Here is a 24461-nt window from a genome sequence, read left to right as displayed (position 1 = left end):
ACTCTCTTCCTATGTACTCTCGATGTTGCGCGTCTGCGGTCGCGTCGTGCCTTTGAAGCGGCAGCCTCCGATAGGTGGTGCGGTGAGTCGCCACGCCACCTTCTCGCCAACCTCGTGCTTGACTTCATCGATGACTATGCAGGATGATATATATATATATAAGCCCATTTCTTGGTCACTTTGTGTGTTCATCGTGCGTGCGTCGTTGTGCCTTTCGAGGAGGGCCTATGATGTACATATATGCATATATATATACACACATATATAGAAGTCTGCAGCCCTCTTGGTTGGTGTGATGTGAAGGCTTACAGCACTCTTAGCGCTGCCGATTTTTCTAGTGAATAGCCTCTCTGCGTACATGCTCCCTCCCCCCTTGAGGGGGGTATGTGTGCCATCGGCTGTTGGACTTCATCTTTTCGTTGTTCGCTTCTCACGGATCTTCGGACTCTTCAATCGATTAGCGCACCTTTTTTTTCATCATCTTCCCTCTCCTTTCCTCTCTTACTTTATCTCTGTGTGCATGTGTGCTCTGCTAATGTCAGGACGACAGTTTTTTTTAGACAATTATCTTTGCGTGATCGAGACGTTTGGGTGCCTTTTCTCAGTCCTGTCTTTCGAGCATGGCGACTGAGAGACGCCTATGGGTAAAGAAATACCCTTGGCGCGGCGACGCAAGCTGTCCCAGCCTCTCACGTGCTCTCTCTTTATTTTGTTTCTGTTTGACTTTGGAACTGTCCCGTGTTTTTTTTTCAGATCTGCCTCTCTCTCTTCCCCTTTTGTGGTTGATGTCTCTTTTATTCGTTTTATATTTCCTTTAGGTCATTGATGCGTCACGTCTTCTCTCTCCCTCTCCCCTATTTCGCCTGTCTATCACCCGCGTGTCTTCGCTGCGCACAGCAAGGATGAAGCACCAGGTGCGCAGGTGCGTCTCTTTTCTCTTTCCACTGCTCGCCGACACTTTTTTTCTTCACTCCGCTGAGGGATACGGTGATAGTCTCTCCGGCATAACTCAATGGGACACCGCGCCTGCCACGTTTTCTTAACACGCTCTCGGCTTCCCAGATGCCGTTCACATGACCGCCTCGAGAAGCGACAGCGCGGCAACCGCAGCAGCAGCAGCACATACGGTGTGTGGGAAGGCAGCGGGAGGGTCGTTTCTTCTCTTCGTTTATCATCCGCAGTGGACATGAGTGTTTATCAAAAGAGGCGGATGTGCACGTGCGCGCAGCACCCCTTTTTGCTCGCGTTCACTTTGCTGTTTTTTTTTGCTCGTTCGGTTCTCTCCGTCCTTCGCTGTTGGTTCGTCGATTCCCTCCCTGTAATAATAATATATAAAAAACGGGAGTGGGCTGAAGCATCTTATGTATGTGCTCGCTCGACACGGAGAACACCCAAGCGCCTCCGCCACAATACACAGCGGCCCCTGGGGATGTCTTTCTCTCTTAAAAAAAAGCTCTGCCAGACTGCGGTGCATCCTCCAAGTCTACATTCTTTTTTAGAAACTATGCGTAGACCAGCAACTTCACTGCTGGGTATTGAGAGCGCATGACAGCCCCATCAAAGAGGGTAAGGACTGAACACGCGCCTGCGTTGAAGTCACATCCGTGCCTCCCACCGCCTCCTCGCTGCATCCTTTTTTGCTCGCGTCCCCCTCTTTGCTCTTGGGAAGCCCCACCGCGCACCAACACCCCACAAATACACACCTCCTCACACATGGACCACAGCGCTGACCAACGGCAGACTTGACCAACAGGTGCTTTGAGAGCACGCGAGGCACCTCTGGGGTGCGCTCTTTCGCTTCTATTTTTTTTTGGCATTGCAATCTCTCCGTCTTTTCCGCCCACCCGTTCGCCCGCACTATCGCTGCTGCGTTCACTGCTTCTCTGCATGTATGGGAGACACATCCGCTGCCGTGCCACTCGCCGCATCAGTCTGTCCGGTTACTCTCACTCTCCCCCCAACATGCATAGGAAATGATTTTCAGAGCAGTCGAAAGTTCACATTGCCCAAGGCAGGTGAGGGACCCTCTCTCTTGGAGGTCCCCGGGTGCGTCCTCCAGTGGTGGCTGGGACAGCGGAGCGGAGGTGAGCGGCACGGTGTACGATCGCCGCGTCTTGCAAGTCTGACGGCATCCGCACAGATACTCACCATTGGGAATGTTCTTGACGAACCCGTATCCACACGGCCAAATGAGCAACAGCATCAGGCGAACCACGCCCCTGTCGCTCTCTTGGGAAAGTACGATTCCGCCAGCAAGCACGACGGTCGACGGCCTCTGAGCTGCCTGCTCACGAGTCACGGCGATGATCACAACGTCGGCATCGGCGAACGCTGAGGGAGACTCTTGTGAAGAGAAAAAGGGAAGAATCCACTGCGGGGGGGCCTGTAACCGACCCTTTTGGGCGGTTGAGCGGTGCTCCAAGAAACAGCAGCAGCGCCAAAGACGAAGTGACTCAGATGAAGGCGACGAGCAGTTCCACGGCGCACCCTGCCCGGCTCACGGTTACGAGCGCCGCCAACAAAGCTATTTTTTCTCGCTTCTGTTAGTCATCTCCTTGCCTCTCAAGAGTTGTTCACCACAGCGCATGTGGACAAGGTGACCGGGCTCGCCGGGCGATACTGCATCTTGACCATCAGCCACACGCAGCTGCTGCTGCACTGCCTGACGCTGTGGAAGGAGGCCCATTTCAGCGACGGTGGCGGCTTCATCGACTACGACAAGAGGCGCCACCTGAGCCTCGGCTCTGACGTTGCGGAGGAGCCGCAAGACGACTCGGATTCTGACGTGCGCAGCACGAGTCACAGGAGGCAGCGGTGGCGCATGATGGATCGCACGGCGTCGGTGCTCTTCACCCTTGGGCTGCTGGAGGCGAAGACCCGCTACTACTGCCTCGCCTTTCTTGTCAACTACATTGGCCTGATCGTGCGGGCCATCGCCTCGCGGATGCACTTGCGTTCGCACCAGCGAATTTTCCATAACGCCCTGGAGCATGTCGATGAGGTTGCTTCACTCGTGTGGGACCTCGCGAAGGAGTACCCGAACGAGTACCTGAGCCGGCTGGGGATGGCGAACGTGCCGAGGCCATCGAGTCCCGACCGCGATGGTATCAGTGCGGCGGGTGCCAGCTCTCACGCGAGTGCCCAGAACATTCACGCGCTTGGCGGCGACCAGCACCGTCATCTGTACGCCTCCGGCTGCCCGTGGTCGCCCACGCAGTCTGCGCTGATACCGCTTGTCCTCGCTCGCAATGTGCGTCTGAGTGTCCAGGCACGCGTGAGCCGCCACTCGCAAGCGCAAATACGCTCTCCCGCCGAGCGGCTCAGCTACCACTACACTGGATGGAACTTAGATACGTGTGTCGTGAGCGGCTCTGAAGGTTCTACGTGGTGAGGGCTGAGGAAATGCGCTTCTCTAACGCCAAAGAGTGGCGGGGTCACTTGGGCGTGAGTTGGAGGTGCAGCTTTGTGTTACCGGCTGCTGTGAACGGATTGTGAGGTACGACTTGCGGGTAGCACCGCCTTCTCGAAAAGAGAGTGAAGTGCACAGGAAGGTGTGCACCCAAAGCCCTGCTGGTGAAGGCGCAATGGAGCTGCCGCCGAAGTTTGTGAACGCTCAGGAAAAGCTGTCGGCTGCGGCTGCATGGGGGCACCGTGGAGATGTGGCTGAAGCACGATCGATCCCTCGCACCTTAGTAATGGGAAGCGAGAACAGGAAGTGGTGGCGAAGAGAAAGGAAACGAAGTTCTCACGCCTTGTTGCAAGCAGCGATGGAGATTTCGGTATCGCTTTTCTTGATGTTATGGTGCGGGTCCGCACGGCAAAGCTCGATGGAAGCACACGCTTGGTGTAGGCGACTAGTGGAGTGGTGTGTGTGTGGGTGGGGGGTCAACGACTCACCGTTCGTTGGCGGTCTTTATCGTATGCGGAGGGCGCGGGTGAGGCTTCAGTATGTGTTGTCTTTTGTTGTGGGCCGCCTGCGCGTTGCTGCCGTGTCATGGCGTGTGTGTCGCCGAGTGTTGTGACGGCGCCCACCGCACACGCTGCTTTTTTTTTGTTTGGTGTTTGTTTTCGCTGTTGCTGCGAAATCGCTTCTGGACCGAAATCGCATCGAGGTGACGTTTCTGTGATATGTGTGGAGGCAGTGGGGCTGCGGCGCGAGTGTGTGGCGATGAGCTGCGCATGCCCCGTCGTTCCTCATTGTCCGCTTCCCCATCCCCTTCGTGTGTGAAGCGTAGCGCTTCGGCTTCTTTGTTTTGCGTTTTGGAAACTTCGTCTGAAACTCTTTTGCCGCTGTCAGCGCTTCGCCTGCCCGGTCGCCACTTACCGCCACAGTGTTGGCGCTGATGGCCTATTCTTTAGGCGCGTTTTTCTTTCGTCTTCTGTTTCTTTGTATGCGGTCCTCCCCTGTGGGCCGTCTCCTCGTCGCCATGAGGAGCTCGGCCATTCGCTCTCTCCCCCCTCCCCCGTTTTTCTCGGTCTGTTGGCTGCTTCGTGGGCCCTCGGCTCTTCTCCCTCGTCCCCTCGAGCGGACAGATGACCACCTCATCTGTCTTTGTTCTCCGGCTCAAGCTTATCGTTTTCCCCGCCTCGCTCTCCATTGGGCGTCTCCTCAGCGTCTTCGCCCGCTGCGCTCACGCGCGCTGTTGTCGTGTGGATGTGTTTCTTATCTACGCTTAGTCTTCTTCGATTTGTGTGGCCATCCGTCACGAATGCGAGACAAGGTGAAGAGAAGACCCCTACAGATGCCTTGACATCTTCCCCCCTCTGTCTTTACTGCTGCGCTGCGCGTCCTATCCCCCTGATGCGGCTTGACTCCCTCGTCTCTATACTGTTCTCGGGCGCATCGATGTGATACTCGAGCCCTTGCCTTGCGGCGGCGAGAGGCGGCTTGATGCTGGTTGGGGGTAGGGGGTGGGGGGCCGTGTGGCCGGGCAAGGGGAGGGCCTGAGCACCCAGATGCGTACGCAAAGAAGGGCAACAGAGGGCGGCATCCCGAAGCGCCTGAAGAGACCCTTTTGGCTGGCAGTCTGCCCGCTTTGCCGTTTCGGTGAGCTGAAGCGGGGCAGTTTGCAGCGGTCATCTCGCCTGCGGGCAGTTTTCTTTTTTCCCTTTTTACTTACGATGGCTTCAGTCGCTCCGTGAGAGAGGCGTAGAACATGATGTGACATGCTTTCTATCACACAGGCCTCGCCGTCTAGCCCCCCCTCCTCCCTCAGGCTGTGCCGTCTCCCCCCTCGAATGCGCCGTCACAAAGCCTCTCTTTTTCTGTTCGTCATCTCGTGTGTCCCGTGGTGCGACTCGAGTGGCCCCACACCAGCAGGCAGGAGACTCTAGAAGCGGGGGATGCTCGCTTCCCAGCGTCAATGTGTCTGTCAGGTGGGTCGCGCGCGTGTTTGTGAGTGCTCAGATGACATCGGCGCCACGCCATGGAAGGGCATGACCACCGGCATGCGCATCGATACATCGCCCTAGCCTTCTCGTAAAATCGGCGTCTCCTCGTCTCACGCGCTCGAAGCGGGATCGGCCACTACAGTTGACGTCGGCGGGACAGGTTCCTCTTATACCGAGCTAAGTCGCTGGACCGCTGAGGCACCTCGCCTCTCCCTCCTCTCTGCACTACGGCGTGTTGTCTGCCACTTATGAGCGATGGTGGATGCAAGATGAAGCAGGAGGAGAGCAGAGGAGAGGGGGTATTCAGACATGCTGTCCACTTCACAGGTGCACCAAGTGTGATGCCAAATCCGCCTCAGCGGTGGCTTTTTATGTTATTGTGTTTGCTTCGTCTTCGGCTCTCCTCATCCGGCCGCACGCCTCAACTCTGCGCAGCCTTCGCTGTTTTTTTTCTCTGTGAGTATGCGCAACCTATTATTCCTTGACCGCTGCGCGTTGTAGGCGGGCCTTTCGCCTGACCATGTCGTGTGCCCTGCTATCCCATTGGAACATGATTTCGGACATGGAAGGCGTCTTCTGCCAGATGTTCTAAGGTACTTCATTCGGAACTGACATGTGGGCGGTATCGCCGCGTGCTGGGCGACGGACAAAGTGGGCGCCTCTTTCGCCGGCGGACAAGAGCTTCTTTTTTGTGTTTCCGTCTCTTTTTGAAGAGATCCTCTGTCCTCTGCCTTCTCATTCCCCCGATCTCCGCTGCGGCATGCGGTAGATGCACGAGTGTGATGTGAGGACACCTTTGTGGGGTGGAGGTAATTTTTCTGTGCCCGCTCGTCTACCTACACCCTCTCCACCTCCTCCCCTGCACCCATGCCCTCTGGAGTGGGCGCAAATCGTCGACGCCCTCACGGTTATCTGATGTGGATTGAGAACCAGAGTCCTTGTGCTCACCAGCTCCCTGCCAGCGACGCCCATGTGCCACCTCAACAGAGAATGCGAAGAGGAACGCGCCCCCGCCTCCTTCGGCTTCCTTTAGGTCCCACCGAGGGAAGGCGAGGACCTTTTTTCTTCTCATCTTCATCTCTCGCAGCACCTCCTCCTCCCGGTGAACCCCGCCGTTCCTTAAACCCTTACCAACACCACCGCGTCTATCGGGGCAGATTTCGCGCTTCCATCCCGCTCACCAGCTGTCTCCCACTATTGCCGAGCACACACAAAAATAAAAGCAGACGGAAAGAGAATCAAAGGTACGCATCGCTCATCGACATCAGCTCCCACTTCACTCCGCCCATTTTCCCAAGCCCCGTCCGATTTTGCGCAGCGATGTCCGCTAAGCAGCTGCTGATGGTCGCCCTCACCGCGTGCCTCTCGCTGGCGGCGGCCAAGTCCAAGGAGGAGTTCCCGCTCGTGTGGGTGTGCTTGGGCATCACTGTGGTTGGTGTGGCTGTGGCTCTGTTCGTTGCGTACAAGCGCCCCGACGAGCTGCACCTGCCTGGGTCTGTAGTGATGACGGCGGTGGAGAGCGCGCCTGCGCATGGCAAGCACTATATGGAGGACATCTAGCGACTCATCCTTAGAGGAACGCCTCTCTACAGCAAAAAAAAGATTCCGTTGCCATGCGCACCTCCACTCTCCCTTTGCCGCAGGATCACATCGACGGTATCCTGACGTGCCCGTCCACTTCTTTTCCGCTCACGGAAAGGACGCGGCGATCCCAATTCGACAGAGAGACATATTCTGTTGTCTGTTGAGGTATTCTCTTTTTTTTTTGTTTCGCTTTCTTCTCCCTCCCCCACGCACCCTCTTTTTCTTTTAGCGCCGCCTTTGTGCGTGGATGACTGCCGTTTCATCGAGTGAGAGTGCCGTGCTCGCTGACATGGTGTGAAGGAATACGCACTCACCTACACATACACACACGCAGGCACTCAGAGGTATATATAAATATATATGTACGATGCGTCGAAGGCAGCGCATTCCGCTCTCGAAGGCCTTCTCTTCGTTTCTTTTTTTGTTTTTGAGCTGCATATGAACGTATTATCTGCATATCGGCAGGACGGAGTAGGCCCGAGTCCACGTGTGTGGCGGATGGAGTGTGCGAATGGTCCTACCGCACTGTTGGGATGACTGGGCCGCATCGAGGCGACATGAGTAAAAAAGAAAGATGGGAATGCGCAGCTGTCGGAGCACACACACACACTTGTCTACAGCATGCATGAAAACACGCGTTACGCCCATTGTGCTCGTGGCGGGAGTTAGCGGCTTCAGCGCTTCACGTAGCCATTTCTTCAGTGACCCCTATGCTCAGGGCGCCTCCCCCTCCCCCCTCCTCCTCCTCCATCTTTGGTGTTTGTCCGCCGTTTTGTGCACACCGCCGAACCACTGCGACACGAAGGCGACTCTTTTTTTCCTTTTAAATATTTATTTATTTTTCCTTTTGCTTTGTGTGCTCGGAAGCCGATAATACACCACATTCTGTTTGCCGTTTTGTGGGCCGTCTCTCTCCTCCACTGTTGTACACCGCAGACCGCGTCTTGTTGTCATAAGAGACCATACAAACCTAAGCGCCCAGCGAGCCTATGGGGCAGGCTCTTGGCTGCGCGATCATTTTTGTGTGCGCGACGTCCCACGCTGACTCGCACCGAAGGAAAAATATGTTTTGGTAAAGTGAAGCGCACGTCTCTGAAGCTGAAGATGGGACATCGAAGCATGTGAAACTGTCAGCCTCTCTGAGAGAGCACCGCCTGAAAATTAACTGCGAGGTTAATGGCTGGGCACCAAAGCCTCGGCCCTCGAACCTTGCGTTCATCGTGCACATCGAGGCTCAGTAAGTATTGCTTGCTTGTTTGTTTCCTTTAGGCGTCCGCGGAAGGGTTGTGGAGGGCCCATGCCCGATATCGACAACTTTCCATTTTCTGTTTCTCCTGCGAGAGCAGAGGCGCCGTCCCTCTCGTCACCAATGCACCCCTCCCTCTTCCCACGCCCTCTCCTGGTTGGATATTGTCCACAACGTCTAACGTGCCTCTCTCACATCACGTCAACCGTGCCGCGCCTCTTGGTTTCATCCCTCCGTGTGCATGCTCTTGTGCGCCTTGCGCGCACGCATGCGATACGGCGAGCCAGTGTCTAATACGGAGCCTTCGGATTTTGGCTGAACGTGTACCCTTCTAAACACATCGAACAATACTGTCTCGCTGCCCGGCAGAGGGTTGCGACATGCTTCTGCGACTGATTTTTTAGTGCCTCATTGCTAATACATGGAGAGACGAACCACGCAGGATCGTTCCACTCTCCTGTAGTTGTTCAGGTGCTTCGCTTCTCGTCTGCAGCTCTCACTAGCGCTTTTTTGTCCTCTGCGTGCGCTCTGCAGAATGCAGCCCAAGAAGAGTGGCAATATGGCGTCGCTGGAGCGGGAGCAAGAGCGCAACTACTGGATGCATCGCGAGCGAGTCGCCAATCAACGCAGCCGCATCGACAATAAGATGCCGGAGAGCTGTGCCTTTGGGCGACCAATCGGTTCTATGCGCGGCAACCCCGCGCGTGCAGAACAGGTGAACCGCGACAATCAGAAGTTGGTGGAGAAGATGGTGCACATCATGAACACTCGCGGTGGTGTGGATACTTCGGAGCCGTGGCGCGACAAGAATAAGGCGATCGTCTCGCAGCGTCGCCGCCAACAGGAGCAGGCCGCGATTGCACGAGAGAACGCGAAGCTCTTAGAGCGCTTGGAGCATGCGCGACCGACGTACTGCGCAGAAAAATTCGAGGCTGACCGTCGCCGCAACGAAGAGTTTGCCGGCCGCGCTAGTCGATACCCTTACCAACCCATGGACAGGGCAGCGCATCGATGAAGGGCGTCTATGCGGTGGCTGCCGTCTCTGCCTTTGGCTAACGTATCTGGTGGATAACGCCCCGGCCTTCTGTTCGGGTCGCTCATTGCGTAACGGTGTGTCTTTCCGGTGACGCTTCTGCGCCCTTCCTCCGCGGGACGGTATTTCACCAGCACTTATGTAGATATTCAACTTGTCGCTTTCGCCGCGTTGACGCGCGCTGTCTGCAGGGCTTCCGCCACTCGACCTGCGCAGGCGGCGAGCGCCAGGGTTGTGGTCGCGGCCCTCTCGTTCGGATTGGGCGTGTAATGTTTCATGTTCTCGCCACCTGCTGAAACCGTCAAGTCTATGGGCCTATCCACAGCGATCGCCACTATTAGAGAAGGCTAACACATCCACGCGCAGGCCGTCATGACCTCTTTGTCAGAGGAATGAGCGGGCCTTCAATCATCCTTTTTCTTCGATGCTTCCACTGCGCCGAGCTCATGGCGTTGCATCGTTGTTCTCAACGCGCACGAGGAGTGTCTGGAGGCCCCGCGTCTCCCTCTTGTTGCTCCCACTGCACAGATGCCTTCCCTCCTTCCGTTTCATCCCTATGCGCCCCTTCCTCTTTCCATTCCACTTTCCACTGCTCCTCCTCCTCGTCTTCCCTCCCCCCACCGATTCCTCCCGATTCCTTCGGCACCACTCGCGAGCGCACCGCACCTCATCACCTCTCTCTCTTTCGACCCCCTCTCGCATCGGCTTCACCGTCACCAAAGAAAAACGGTCATTGACGCTGCCACGCCTTCTGGTACGCGCGCCTTCTTTCCGTTCTTCGCCTTCATTGCATATCTCTTTTTTTGTGTGTGTGTGCTTCTTTTCTGTTTCTTTACTCTCGAAGACAGAATCGACGGCGCTCAAACGGCGGTACAGCGGCCCTCGCCTGTCTTCATCCTTGTCCGTCTCTCTCTCTCTCTTGCCCTCTTCGAGCACAGCGAATCACACAGAGAAGGCGTAACAAAAAAAAAACAGAATCCTTCAAAAATAAAAAACATTTGTGCCTTTCGACTCTTCTTCGCTTTCTTTTGCTGAGGACATCGTCGCTTCCCCTTTCCCTCCCCTTTGCTTCCGCCCCCCTCCCCCTCCCCCTTAATTCTGTTTGTCTCCTTCCCCTCTTCTCTCTTCCACGTACGCCGCTGCCTTCCCCCTGGAGGATCAACCGCCTCGTAAAGCTTCTCCCTCCCGCTTCCCCTCCTCTAAGTTTTTCCGCTCCTCAGGCTGTTGCCTGTACGTGCCTCCGTCCATTCTTTTCCCACCTCCGCCACCGTTCTGAAGCCACACGCGCCAATACCTCTCTTCAGCTGCCCACTGTTTTCTGTCCCTTCAAGAGACCCGACGCTCACCTCTGCCTCGCGTCATCTTCTGGCTCCCGCATCCCTTGCCGATTTCTCCCCTGTGCCTGCCACTTCCGCTGCCGGCCTCGTCGTACACGGCGGGCCAGTGCGTGCGCAGCGCCCCGGCCCCCCCTCCCCTCTTTCTCCCCGTGCGAGCACCCCCGCAGCCCTGCCCAACCACCCCGGCGCGCAGCACGAGGCACCATGAGCAAGCCGAACCAACCTTTCGAAGCACAGGCCGAGTGCGAGCACCTGAGCGACTCGCTGACGGAGAGGAGCGCGTGCAGCGCGGTGGGCAGACAGGCGAGCGGCGAGCAGCTGAAGAATCCCCTCAACAACGGCAGCCTCACGGACCCATGCGGCCCGAAAACGGACAGCAGCGGTGAGGCCGCCAAGGCGGAGGGCAACATCCTCCTCCGGTTCACGGGGTGGCTGATCCCGTACGGTGGTGTCGCCTCGAACTGCTTCAGCCTTGCCTCCGTCACGCTGGGTGGCGGCATCATCTCGATGCCGTCCTCCTTCGCCATGTCGGGCATCGTCATGTCTGTCATTTACCTCTTGGTGATCACGGCGGCAACGGTGTACACGATGACGCTGCTTGGCTACGCGATGAAGGCGACGGGGTGCAAGACGTTCGAGGAGCTGGCCCTGGTCCTGTTTGGTCGCGGGTGGGACTACTTCGTCGGGTTCGTGCTGTGGCTGTCGTGCTTCGGCACGGCGGTGGCCTACATCAGCGCCGTGAGCAGCCTCATCACGCCGATCCTGGAGAAGTCCCCCGGGACGCCGGCGTTCCTCCTGACCACTGCTGGGAACCGCTGCATCACCAGCCTCATCTGGCTGGTGCTGATGGTGCCTGTGGTGATACCGAAGCGTGTGAACAGCATCCGCTACGTCTCCGCCGTCGGTGTCCTGATGGTGCTGTACTTTGTCGTCACGATTGTGGTGCACTCCAGCACGAACGGCATGAAGAAGGGCATGCGTGGCGACATGAAGTACTTCACCACGGGCAACAAGGCGGTATACGGCCTGTCCATCTTTGTCTTTTCGTTCATGTGCCAGGCTGTGGCTGGATCGGTCTACTTCGAGCAGCGCCCCCGCCCGTCCGTGCGGCAGCTGACGGTCTCGAGCGCGATCTCGATGACGGTGTGCATGGTGCTGTACATCTTCACTGGCATCTTCGGCTACTTCGACTTTGCGGAGGACACGAAGGACTCCATCCTGTACAACTTCGATCCTGTGCACCAGCCGTACATGATGATCGCGTACATCGGCATGCTCATCAAGATCTGCGCCGCCTTCGCGATGAACATGCTGCCGTGCCGCAACTTTGTCTACCACTGCGTGGGCTGGGATCTGGAGACGGTGCCGTACTGGAAGCACACCATCGTGATTCTCACCATGGCTGTCCTCATCCTCGTGTGTGGGCTGTTTATCCCGAGCATCAACACGGCTCTCGGCCTGGTCGGCTCCCTGTGTGGCGGCTTCATCGGCTTCATCTTTCCCGCATACTTTTGGATGTACAGCGGCAACTGGAGCATCAAGTCTGTGGGGGTCTTTCACTGGCTGGGGACGTACTTCCTCCTTGTGGCGGGCGTCATCGCGATCGTCTTCGGCACCATCTCTACCGTGTACTTCAGCTTTTTTGTGTAAGAGGCTGTCATGCGATGGAGCTGGATTTCTCTGTAATTCCTCTGTGATAGTGGTGAAGGTCTTTCGTGCTGAGCGCTCACCTTGTGGTCGTGTCACCCGCATATACGGAACGGGTGACTCGGCAACCGGAGTGGGACAACCGAGATCGATGCAACACATCAGAATGGACATCCTTTTCTTTCTTTCCGTATTCGCCTGTGGCCTCATCCGACCACGATATCTCAGGGCGGGATGTATCTGTGAGGGAGAGGAAGGCAGAGGCGTTTCCTCCTCTCCACGGTGGGCCGCCAATAGGTATGCTGTCTTGTTTCATTTTTTTGAACTGGAAGCTGTGGACGTCTGTGGGCAAAAAAAAAAAAAGGCGTCTGCGCTTCATTCATTTGTCCTTCTTTTTCTTTTGCCTTTCTCTCTCTCTTTCTCTCCTCTGTGGATGCTCTCTACGTTCTCTTTTGTCCCTTTCTTGCGGATCACCAGACGACAGAAGGGGGGCGGTGAGATGGTGGTGGCGGTCGCGTGTGTGTGTGCGTGCGTGCGTGCGTGCACGTGTGTGGGTGGAAGGGACGGCTACAGTGAGGTCTCTAATGCGCACCGTCTTTGTCGCTCTCTTTCTCTCTCCCTCGTTTCTATCTTCGTCGACCCTTTTCGGTCGTTCTCGCACGAGAGCCCGAGTCGGCGTCATTGCTCCGCGGACTTCCTCAAGTCCCTTCTGTTTTTTTTTCCTCGTATTATTTGGTGGTGCGGTGCTCCCCCGCTCGCTCCTTCTCACGACGAGCTCTGTTGTAGCGCTCTCTTCATATGCTCGTCGTGCGCGCCCCCTTTTCTTCGAACGCTCTCATGCGACCCTTCCGTCGCGTGCGGCCTCATTCGCCGCGCCCCTCTTTTCTCTTCCTGTGTCTTCGGTGGCCCATCGCTGTAGCCTTTACGCCCCCCCTCCTCCCTCTTCCCCCCACCCCCACCCTTCTACCTTTGCCTCTCTCGAATGGGAGATGTCGGAGCTCTTCGGATGCGCAAACGGGGATGTGTCTGTGGAACGCGCCATTGCGTTTTCTCCACCGCACGACCGGTACACTTTACTCCCCCTTCGTCGAGCTGTCTGCGCCCTTTTTTTTCTTTACACCCCCCTCACTTTATTTCTGTTTTTACGGAGGCCGTATCGTCTCTCGTTTGTCAGAGTCAGACGTTTTTTCTTTCCCGCCCTGACCATGACGATACTTCTTGGAAGGACGTTCGATGAAGGCCGTTGACCAAACTTTGTCAGCTGGTGGCCCACTTCTCGTGCAGGTGACAGCCAAATGACCGCGCGCTTTTCAATGAACGTCCTCCTTCCTCCTTCCCCTTCCCCACCACCACCACCACCGCACACGCCCACACAGCACCACCCCTCTTCGTCCCCTTTCCTTGTCCCTTTTTTCCTCCCTACCTCCCCTCCTCTCCTTCTTCCGCTCCTTTCGTTCTTCCGCGCCATGCGTACCCACTTACACGCACATGCACGCATAAACGCATGTGCACATACACGCGGAGGCGTTTTCTCTTTTCCACCTTCCCTCCTCCTCTTTGTGTGTGTCTGTGTGTCTCTGTGTGTGTGTGTCTGCACGTGTGACTCCCCATCCCGTCCGCCCCCTTCGTTGTATTTTCTTCTCCGGTTTCTCTCTAACAGTTTTGCTTTGCTTTGTGTTTCCGCTTTATTTATCAGTGACTTCTCCGCTTTTTTATTCATTTATTTGCTGTTGTTGTTCGCTCTTTGCCGATCCTGTTCTGATCGCTTTTTCCTTTTGAAGGCCTCCGCGCAAAGAATGTCTGTGACGCTTATAGACGCGACGGTGGGGCTTTCCGAGAGGACGAGCATGCATGTAGAAAGGAAGTGGCCAGTAGGAAAGAGAGAGGAGGGGGAGGGAGGGCGAGCGGCAGCAGCGCTGGGGAGAAGGTCAGTGGTACAGCCAACTGGGACCACCACTTCTACGTGGTTCCTTTGGAGGCTCTTAAGTGTCTGTCTGTGCCGCCGCCTCTCCCATATGGGCGCATGCTCGGCGCTTCTTCCCATTTCTTTGCCCCTTTCATGATTCCTCATGCTCTCTAAGTGTTGGTTCATTTAATCCCTTGAGTGCTCGTGTGTGTGCTTTTCTTTCTGTTCGCTTCACGCCAGAGGGGACTCGGTCTACTGGCCACTCGCCCACCTCCTTCGCATCTCCCTATCCCACCAGCGCTTTGCTGACTGGCGGATAGGGAGGAATGCCGAGAGGAGGTGCGGTGCCTAGACGATTGACAGGCACATTTAAATCCGTAACGTGCCTTTCCCACTGCAGGTGGAGCGAATTCTTTTCTTTTTATAGCAGCGCTCTCCGCACCCTTTGACAAGCAGCGCTGTATGCGGTACTTAATGAAAGGCGCCGTGGGGTAACGACGGTCTTGATGCTTTACGGTGGCATTACCTTCCCTTGCAGGCAGCGCACGTCCTTGACACCGCTGCCTGCCCTCACCCCGCCCTCGTATCGCATGGGATCTGCAACGTTCTCCTCTCACCTTAGTGGCGGCGGCCTCTCGGCGATCGTCAACTAGACTGACATGAGGTCTGAAGCCCAAAATAATAACGCTCGATCGAGAAAGGCCGAAAGAAGCCACGCGGAAAACAAATACGAACAACAGCAAGAACAGGGAGCGAGGCGGTGGCCCCCGGTCCCCTCCTCCCCCCCCCCCACGCCGCTGCTCAGAATCGGATCGTTGCGAGACCTCATGAGCATTTGGCTATGCAGTGGAGCGTTGCGCTGTCTCGGCATGGGAGGGGGATTCGCTGTCGCCCCTCGTAGGGGTGACCTGGCGGTCTTGCTCTACCGCTGTACTCGCACGACCTTCACCCCCTCCTCTCCCGCTCTGGCACGTTTCACCATGGTGCCTGGCACGCCGCTATGCACGAGGCTCTGCAAAGATGCTATGCATCTCTGACGTTATTCGGCGTCTCCGTCTTTCTTCCATTGCTCCCTCTCTATACGTCGGCGTGCGTGACGCCTCCTTGGCCCAATCACGGCTCCCTTGACCGTCTCGTACGCCCGCCAAGCCTGCAGGTGATCCAGCCCTCCTGCTTGCATGGAGAAAGGCACGGTACTCCTCGACAACGGTTGAAAGCGTCCCACGGGTGGGCTGTCCCTGCTGCATCTCGCACGGCCTATAGAGGCTCTTACATTTGCCCGTGCCATCCTGTTGCTCTCGCTATCGCCTCTTAGCCACACCCCATCGCTTCCCCAACGTCAGCGGCAGTCCAGATCGAGGCAGAGGAGAATCGCTGACTGCACGCGGCTGCATGTGACCGAAACCCGGGAGCATGGCGGGCTGAGCTACCTTGGCGACGACAGTGTCGCTGTCTAGTTCTTGAGTGGCGCCACAGCGCATGAGTGCCTTGCAGGTACCGAAGGCCATGACACAGCTGCGCCAGTCTCCGTCTTGGAGTAAGCCATCCGGGGTGGTAACCTGAAGGCCGCATCAGGCACCTCCACAGCGGCACCTCCGTCAGGCAGGTAGCACCATTGACTAGAAGTTTCTGGCAGCCAATAGTGTTCTCTTCGTCTGCTGCAAGGCAGCTCCTGTGATGGTGAGTGCTCCCGTTTCTTAGATGCTGTAGCTGTTTCGCCGCCACGGCCTCACCCTTTTTTTTCCTTCTCAGCATCGTCTGCACCACACGCTGGTGCTCCGCAAGGCTGATTCGCTTTGCCGTGCAAAGCTCTTGATGCAGCACTGGCGATGGTTGCGGGGCTGGGCGTACGCGGCGACCTCGCTCAGCTCATGATTTGGATGACGGATGTCGGCTCGGCGCGCATACTGCACGGGTGCACGGAGATGCACTGTAAGCCATGGCCAGCTGTGCGGTTCCCTCTCGCGAATCGCGTTACTGCAGTAATTCGAGCCATCTCGCTCAAGGCGGGGGAGGAGGCGCGCGTTGCAGCCATCGCACCTTCTTTGTTGAAAGACGGCTCGGCACTCATCTTAACGTCTGCGCAGCAAAGAGTGTAGGCAATGTATCTTCCTCGCTTCCCATCCGTCCCAGTGGTGCACCAGCGTCTTAAGCGCCACGTCGCGGCGTCATGATTTCGTGCCGCCATCCCTTTAGCCGGCGAAGGCGACGATGGGGTCCTCTCTTTTTTTTCGCGTGCACCTCGACTGACGGTGCTGACCGACAGTCCTTTTCGCCCCGACTGGTCCTGGGAGCGAAGTGCGCAGTCATTCGCCGTTTCACTGATTGCGCTGCTTTCATGAACGTGGCGACGCCATTGGACGCAACCCTCCACGGCCGCGGTGGAATCCGCCTTAGCGCACTCAATCACAGCAGTGTGGACGGCGATGCTCTTCTCCATCCACGTGAACGGAGTTGACTGTGCACCTCGTCGTGCCGTGATGCCGCTTGCTGAGGGCTTCCGGAGAAATGGGAGTGACTGCGGCGCTGTTGGGAGGCGCGGGCGCTTTGCAGTTTATTTTCAACTTGTTGGGCATCGCCACTGTTGACGTGGCGGCAGTGCGAACCGCCCGTGAGCCATTTCAGCCGTGGCAGAATTGCCTCTGACCAGTGTCCTTTGACGGTTGCGGGGGTGCCTTCGCCGTTCTTCCCCTCCCCTTTCCTGCTGCTGACCGCGGCGCGGCAGCTGAGTGGTGACGAGTGCGGTCCTCTGCGAATAAGGTCGCCACCCGCTCAGGTGAGTAGAAAAGGGGGAGGGAGGGAGGGTGCCCTCGCCGAGACGCGCCTTGTTCATCGCCTACGGTCTTGCTGCCCATCTCTGTCGTCTTTGAATTGTACGTCGGAAGCGCCGCTGCTTTCTGCATCGCTCAGGTGGCGTTCAGCTCATCACCGCTTTTACTCCCCCTTTTCGCGTTCCGTTCTTTGTCTCCCCCCCACCGACCCACCTCACCTCACCTTTCTTACACCACTTCTCTGCTCCTCTCTTGCCGCCCTGCAGGGGTGGGTAGAGGTTTATAGGAGACTCGGCACGATCAGTGCGCCGCCTCGACCTTACCACCTCAGCGTTCGCCTCCGCTTTATCGTGGGCCCCTCCCCTTGCCGACGGCGGCGGTGCTTCAACGCACAGCTTCATTTATTTATATATTTGTGAGTGTATGTGTGTGTGTATACATACAGACATATTGTGGATGTCATTCGTCTCTCGATTTATGCGTGCGTGAGGGAGGAGGCCCATACGCGTGGCTAACGGCGTCTATTCCTTTTTTTTGTTGTGGCGCCTGTTGTGGCGGTTGACGGGCAGAAGGGCTGTTTGCTCCGCCGCGACGAATACCCCCTTTCTTTCTCTGCTGTCGTCCCGCCTTCTCCACCTCTTCCCCTTACCCCCCTCCCCCTTTTTTTAAAGCAACAGTTCCGCCTCTGCTTTCTCTCTCTCTATATATGCAAACGTTTTGCATGCCTCACACGTGCTCCCATCTGCGAGCAAATGGCCACGACTGGGGCATAAATCGACAGAAAGACAGAGAGAGCGGTATCAGTGGGCAAACAAAAACACTACGCACAGGGAGACCGAAGAAGGAACGAAGCTACCCACACCCCAGCACCCCCGAAAGGGTACTGCTAAATCTATGCAGTGCGCACATTCGTGCATCTTTGATGCCTTGCGCATACGTGCACTGTCACGTGGAATGCGCGACCCTCTGCCTTTTCATCTCTATCGGCCCCTCACATTCATCTTCATGAAAGCCCCCACGCCCTCTACCACCCGCCCGTTCCTCTCCTCGTCTGTCCGTTTTCCTTGACATCACACACTTCCTTCTCCACCGCGTCCGTGTAGTCGTCACGCAGACGATTGGCTCCTATATCCTGACCGACGACACAAATCGGCGTCCCGCCTAACTTTCGAATCACCCCTGCGCCTTTCTCGGATAGGCCTGCCACTTCCGCTGCCGGCCTCGTCGTACACGGCGGGCCAGTGCGTGCGCAGCGCCCCGGCCCCCCCTCCCCTCTTTCTCCCCGTGCGAGCACCCCCGCAGCCCTGCCCAACCACCCCGGCGCGCAGCACGAGGCACCATGAGCAAGCCGAACCAACCTTTCGAAGCACAGGCCGAGTGCGAGCACCTGAGCGACTCGCTGACGGAGAGGAGCGCGTGCAGCGCGGTGGGCAGACAGGCGAGCGGCGAGCAGCTGAAGAATCCCCTCAACAACGGCAGCCTCACGGACCCATGCGGCCCGAAAACGGACAGCAGCGGTGAGGCCGCCAAGGCGGAGGGCAACATCCTCCTCCGGTTCACGGGGTGGCTGATCCCGTACGGTGGTGTCGCCTCGAACTGCTTCAGCCTTGCCTCCGTCACGCTGGGTGGCGGCATCATCTCGATGCCGTCCTCCTTCGCCATGTCGGGCATCGTCATGTCTGTCATTTACCTCTTGGTGATCACGGCGGCAACGGTGTACACGATGACGCTGCTTGGCTACGCGATGAAGGCGACGGGGTGCAAGACGTTCGAGGAGCTGGCCCTGGTCCTGTTTGGTCGCGGGTGGGACTACTTCGTCGGGTTCGTGCTGTGGCTGTCGTGCTTCGGCACGGCGGTGGCCTACATCAGCGCCGTGAGCAGCCTCATCACGCCGATCCTGGAGAAGTCCCCCGGGACGCCGGCGTTCCTCCTGACCACTGCTGGGAACCGCTGCATCACCAGCCTCATCTGGCTGGTGCTGATGGTGCCTGTGGTGATACCGAAGCGTGTGAACAGCATCCGCTACGTCTCCGCCGTCGGTGTCCTGATGGTGCTGTACTTTGTCGTCACGATTGTGGTGCACTCCAGCACGAACGGCATGAAGAAGGGCATGCGTGGCGACATGAAGTACTTCACCACGGGCAACAAGGCGGTATACGGCCTGTCCATCTTTGTCTTTTCGTTCTTGTGCCAGGCTGTGGCTGGATCGGTCTACTTCGAGCAGCGCCCCCGCCCGTCCGTGCGGCAGCTGACGGTCTCGAGCGCGATCTCGATGACGGTGTGCATGGTGCTGTACATCTTCACTGGCATCTTCGGCTACTTCGACTTTGCGGAGGACACGAAGGACTCCATCCTGTACAACTTCGATCCTGTGCACCAGCCGTACATGATGATCGCGTACATCGGCATGCTCATCAAGATCTGCGCCGCCTTCGCGATGAACATGCTGCCGTGCCGCAACTTTGTCTACCACTGCGTGGGCTGGGATCTGGAGACGGTGCCGTACTGGAAGCACACCATCGTGATTCTCACCATGGCTGTCCTCATCCTCGTGTGTGGGCTGTTTATCCCGAGCATCAACACGGCTCTCGGCCTGGTCGGCTCCCTGTGTGGCGGCTTCATCGGCTTCATCTTTCCCGCATACTTTTGGATGTACAGCGGCAACTGGAGCATCAAGTCTGTGGGGGTCTTTCACTGGCTGGGGACGTACTTCCTCCTTGTGGCGGGCGTCATCGCGATCGTCTTCGGCACCATCTCTACCGTGTACTTCAGCTTTTTTGTGTAAGAGGCTGTCGATGAGGGTGGGAAGGGCATGCATCTGTCGACTAGGTGGGAGGAAGTACGAGGAAGTGGTGTCCCGTCATTTTGTGTCTTAAGTGCAGACGGTGGTCGCCAGCTTCGATATGATCGTCATTTTTGCTCCCTCCCCCTTTTTTCCCTCTCGGGCTGCCCCCCTCCCCTGTCTAATGCTGTAGAGTACCTGTTGCACAGCCTGTCGTTTTGCTGACCTCCTTTTTCTGCGCGGTGGCTGCGGTGTTGTTTGTCGAACTGGCGGAGCGGAAGTGGTGAGTGCATCGGGGAGGCGCTTCACTGCGGCCTTCTCGAGCAATCTGCCGTGGGCGATTGTCGTTGCGGGCAGATGACCTTTGCTTCGCGCAAATGCCGCTCGGCTTTTTCTTTCTCGGCGACACGGCTCACTTCGGCGAAGGTGTGCTCGCGGGCTTCTGCCTCCTACCCGCTCCGCCCCCCCTCCTCTCTCTCTTCTGCGGCATCTCTTCTTTTTGTGTCCGTATCTCAGTCGCTTCGTCGAGCACAGGGCGCGATAGGACAGTACGGAAAGCGCGGGGACGTACGTGGAGTGCGCACAGGCTGCGGGTGCAGGGCGGACCCCCGACACCGCAAGCGCCCGCCAGCACCCCCTTTCTTTCTGTGTTCCACACGCACTTCCCGTGGCCACGCCGTCGTGCTGTGCAAGACTTCTCACGAGAGGGGAGAAGGGGGAGACACGCCTGCATCGTTTGCTCGTGAATGTCGAGGCGGCAGGGATGCAAAGTGAGAGAGAGACGGCTTCATTTGCATCTCGGGCAGCGTGTGGGAGCGGTGGGCGGAACGGTCGGGCGCGCCTTACATCTCTTTTTACTGCTTTGCTATCGCTCTGCTCCGTACGCTGTGCCTCCGCGAAGAACGTTTTTTTTCCCTTTGTACCCTCCGCTGCTTCTCCTGCATAGAAAGCGCGTGTGAGACTTGCCCGTCGGCTTTGTTGACCCCACGCCGCCATCTGAGAGTGTCTCGCCCTTCCCTTCCGCTCCTCCTCCTCCTCCCTCGCGCCGTGTGTATGCGCACGCGCCTCCGAATCGCTCTCACGACCGTAAGATGGGGACGCGCCTATCGCAGCACCGAGCAGGCGGCGGTGAGGGAAGAGGGTCAGGGACGCCTTCACCGTGATCGGGCCACTTGTTTCTTTACCGTCCTTCTCCCTTGCTGCGATACGCTCGCTGCCGGCAGGCTTTCCTGCAGAGAGCACGTCGAGGCGCTCATGCGCCGCAGACACTCGCGCGCGCCCGCACTGCGCTGGCCGCCCCCCCCCTATCGTCGCCACGAGGCATACCTCGCCCCCCTTCCCACATCCCCACCCCACACCCCCTCTCGATCGCGCACCGTGGAAAAGAAACGCGAGCAGAAAGTGTGTGGGTGGCCCAGTAGTGCTTTTTTACGCTTAGCCATGGGCGGTCTCTTATTCTGTGTGAGTGTGTGGGTGTGTAGGTATGTGTGAAGAGGGGAAGGGGAGAGGTGCTTATTCCTCGTGCGCTGTACACATACGCTTTGGATTATTTTTTTTTTTCGCTGTCTTCGGCGGCAGTGTGCCGGCTTCGCTCTGTGGAATATTTCTGCTTCTCCTCCTTTCCCTTCCCCTCAGCGAAGGAAGTTGAAGCCGCTTTTCCTTTGTCACGCACGGATGCGCTCTGCTTGGGTCTCTTCAATCTCTTTCATGTGCCTTCTCTTTAGATGTGCTCGCTTCTGTTGAAAGGCGCGCTAAGCTGCCACTCGACACAGTCTGACGTTGCTGACGTGCGGCACTCCATCGATTACGTTCCGACTGGACCTTTGTGCGCCGAACCAAATGCGCGCTCGTGGACGGGAACGTGTACAAGCGCACGTAGGGCAGCAGCTTTTTTCTTTTTTTTTGTCGCTCTTCGGCGTATCTAGCCCACCCACACCCACACCCACACACACACACACGCTCTGTGTGTGACAGTGGTGATGTGCTCGCCCCTCTAGTGAGGGGTGTGCCCGTGCTTGACACTTTCTTCTATTTCTATAAGCGTCTACCTCTTTTTTTTTCGCGTGTGAAGCACTGCTTGTGAGCCCTCCGAGGCAAAACGTCTCACCGCCTCTCTCCTCGAGTCTGCTCACGCTTTCTTCACGCTCGCGCTTGCGCTGTGGAGCCATCGCAGCGTGAGGGAGAAAAGGGGGCGGGGTTGAGGGGGAAAGAAAGGAGCGCTGAGGATCGTCGAATGTGCGCGGTAGCGTGACCGCCAGCGCACACACGCCACTGCTTTTTTTCTTTCTCCTGCGGACATTATTTTCTGTCTCTCTCTCTATTGCCCTTCGTTTATTTTTCGTTCGCTTTGGGAACGGAAACGGGTGTAGTCTCGCCTGAGGCATTGTGTCTTCTGCTGCCATTTAGGTTCTCTACACGAGCGTCTGTGGATGTGAACTTCTCATAAGCTCAGTTGTATGCCTCACAAAGGGGGGGGCGGCGAGAGAAAGAAGAGCGCGCGGTGCCGGCTGTTACGTATTTTTCGTGCTTTGAAGTTACCGTTTACTTCTTGATATCCGCCGGCAATCCCTTTGCCTCTCTTCCCCCCCGTCCGCCCGCCCGCCTGTTACACCTCTGCGAGTTGGCGCCTGCAGTGGTGGTGGTGGTGGGGGGTGCACACTTCACCTCGAAAGAAGAACGGCGACGAGGACAGCAAAGGGAAAGAGCCCACGCACACGCACGCGGAAGGAGAAGCCAAAGATGACTGGAAGAAAAGGGGCGATGCGATCCACTTAGGATCGCTGTCGATCTGCGGCCTATCTTCGCGCTGCCTGCCGTGGCATCTCTAAGTGCGCGTCGCTTTCGGCACCGTCTGTGGTGTCGTGCTCCTCTGCTTTTTTTTCGTCTTCTCTGCTGTCTATGCCTCTGCGGCTCGCTGCCCCCTTCTTTCCCTTCCTCGCTCGCACTCCCATGTCGGAGGCGGTGGAGGCTTCATGCACACGAGGTGCGTTTGTTTCATGGCCATGGACTCCAGGTCGTTTGGCGAGCTCTCTCTTTCTCTCCTTCTCTCTCGATTCCACCTGCTCTGCCGGGTGTGAGGTGCCGTCTGAGGGCTCCCTGCTCTTTTTCTTTTATTTTTGCCCTCGCCGTCCGCCTTCCTTTGTGGTGTCATTTTACCGGGCAGTGGGTGCATCGCGCCGCCTTTCCATGGCGGTCGGTCGATGGGCATTGCGGTTGCTTGAGCGCACGCTGTTTAGGCAGCGTTGAACGTTTGTCTCTGCTTATTTTCCCCTATCCACATCTCCTGCTTGAGCTCTCCGTCTCACGCCTCAGTAGTGGTCGTGCATGGGTCTGCAGCTGAGAGAGTGCATGGGACACCCCTGTGCTTGCCAAAGGGGACGCGCGTCGTCGGATACGCGTGCGCGCGGCGAATTCCATGCGAGAACGCACATCAGGGCACCCCCCGCCCCCCAATGGGAGTGTACACGCCGACCATCAACACCCCTCTCTGCCGTGGCAAAAGAAATAGGCGACTGTCCTCCTCCGCAGCGCATGACGGCGGCTGTCTGCTTCCGCTTCTCTCACCATCTCTTTTTCTTGTTTGGCTGCCGTACGCATGACGTTCATCGGTGCTCCGCATTGCAGATAACGATCTCCTTTTTTTTGTTTATTAGTGTCGTCGACTTCGTTCCCTCTTCGGTTTGTCTTTTTTTCCGTTCGCGGACGAATAGCTCATCCGCTGATGGCGTCAGCCACCCCACGGCGGCAGCAGCGCTCGACGCTGCTTCCGCGGGCAGGCGATGCAGAGACGCCCTCGGTGCCATCGGTGGCAGACGAGCACGATGGCCGCTCGCTGTGCCGAGGGCGCCGAAGGTGCGCGGCGGGATGCCGGGTGCCGGCGGCCTGTGTACCCCGGACTCGACGACACTCCTGGAGATGCGGGCGAGCTGTGGCTGCCTGTGTGTGGAGGTCTGCGGAGGCGCCTGTGGGAGAAGGGGGGCCCGGCTGTAAAATCGCAGGAGAAAAAGTGCGATAATAGCAGCTAGAGAGGCGGCCACACACTGGAGCAGTCGCTGCGTCAGTCGTCCCCTGCTCCTCGTTGCCGCTGCGTGTGCGACTCGTATGCGCATATTCGTCATTATTTGATCTGTTCCTTTTGCATATTTTCGTGTGTGTGTGCTCTCTGTCGGCTCGTCTCGTATGCATGTGGAGGTGTAGCGGCCCTCATCAGGCGTCTCGCAAGCTGCCGTAATGGCCCGACATTCCCCCCTCCAAACAGTGTCGCCCTTGTGTGTGCGTGGGGGGGGGATATCTTTTCTGCCTAAGGAGGAGGCAATCCACGTGACGTCGGCGGACACGAACGTGATCATTGCAGGGAGGTGGCTACGGAGCTGGCGCTCCCAGTGGGGTGTGTAGCCTCTCCGCGACGCGTTCTGCACACACTGGAAGGTTTTGTCCGCTTATGCCGCTCTTCTGGATGAAAGCTTTGCTCGCGATATCTGTGTGGCATCCGTTTCTCGCTGCGCCCCGTATGCCACATCCTCTCACGGAAACGTCTACTCGATGGATGAGTCTTGTCTCTCGTCTCTCTCTCTCTTTCACACACACACACGCACATACGCACTCAAACACGTCCGCTTCCTCGACTATAGCGCTTGCCGTAGCGCTTTTTGCTTTTCCTCTTTGTGTTTTTGAATGTGGCGCCGTCGTGGTGCAAAAATCACCCACGTTCTTTTTTTTCCTGTCGAAGCCTTCGATTCCTGCACCCCCCTCCCGATCACACGC

General features: G+C 57.5%; 3 protein-coding genes across 3 annotated transcripts; all 3 read left to right on the top strand.

The window, feature by feature from the left end:
• Positions 1-2821: 2821 nt before the first annotated feature.
• Positions 2822-3391, top strand: LSCM1_01387 (uncharacterized protein; the record flags this gene model as incomplete). The annotated part of the gene is made up of 1 exon (XM_067319005.1): positions 2822-3391. One exon carries the CDS (start codon positions 2822-2824, stop codon positions 3389-3391), a length of 570 nt encoding a protein of 189 aa, XP_067176284.1.
• Positions 3392-6711: 3320 nt separating this feature from the next.
• LSCM1_01386 (uncharacterized protein) lies at positions 6712-6951 on the top strand (the record flags this gene model as incomplete). The annotated part of the gene is made up of 1 exon (XM_067319004.1): positions 6712-6951. One exon carries the CDS (start codon positions 6712-6714, stop codon positions 6949-6951), a length of 240 nt encoding a protein of 79 aa, XP_067176283.1.
• Positions 6952-8756: 1805 nt separating this feature from the next.
• Positions 8757-9236, top strand: LSCM1_01385 (uncharacterized protein; the record flags this gene model as incomplete). Its single annotated transcript, XM_067319003.1, has 1 exon — positions 8757-9236. The coding sequence occupies one exon, from the start codon at positions 8757-8759 to the stop codon at positions 9234-9236; it is 480 nt and encodes a 159-aa protein (XP_067176282.1).
• Positions 9237-24461: the final 15225 nt, after the last annotated feature.

This window comes from Leishmania martiniquensis, chromosome 31 (assembly GCF_017916325.1).
Source record: "Leishmania martiniquensis isolate LSCM1 chromosome 31, whole genome shotgun sequence".
In the NCBI taxonomy this organism is placed as follows: Eukaryota; Euglenozoa; class Kinetoplastea; order Trypanosomatida; family Trypanosomatidae; genus Leishmania; species Leishmania martiniquensis.
The sequence above is the reverse complement of the archived record's forward strand: the minus strand, read 5'-3'. Positions and strand labels throughout refer to the sequence as shown.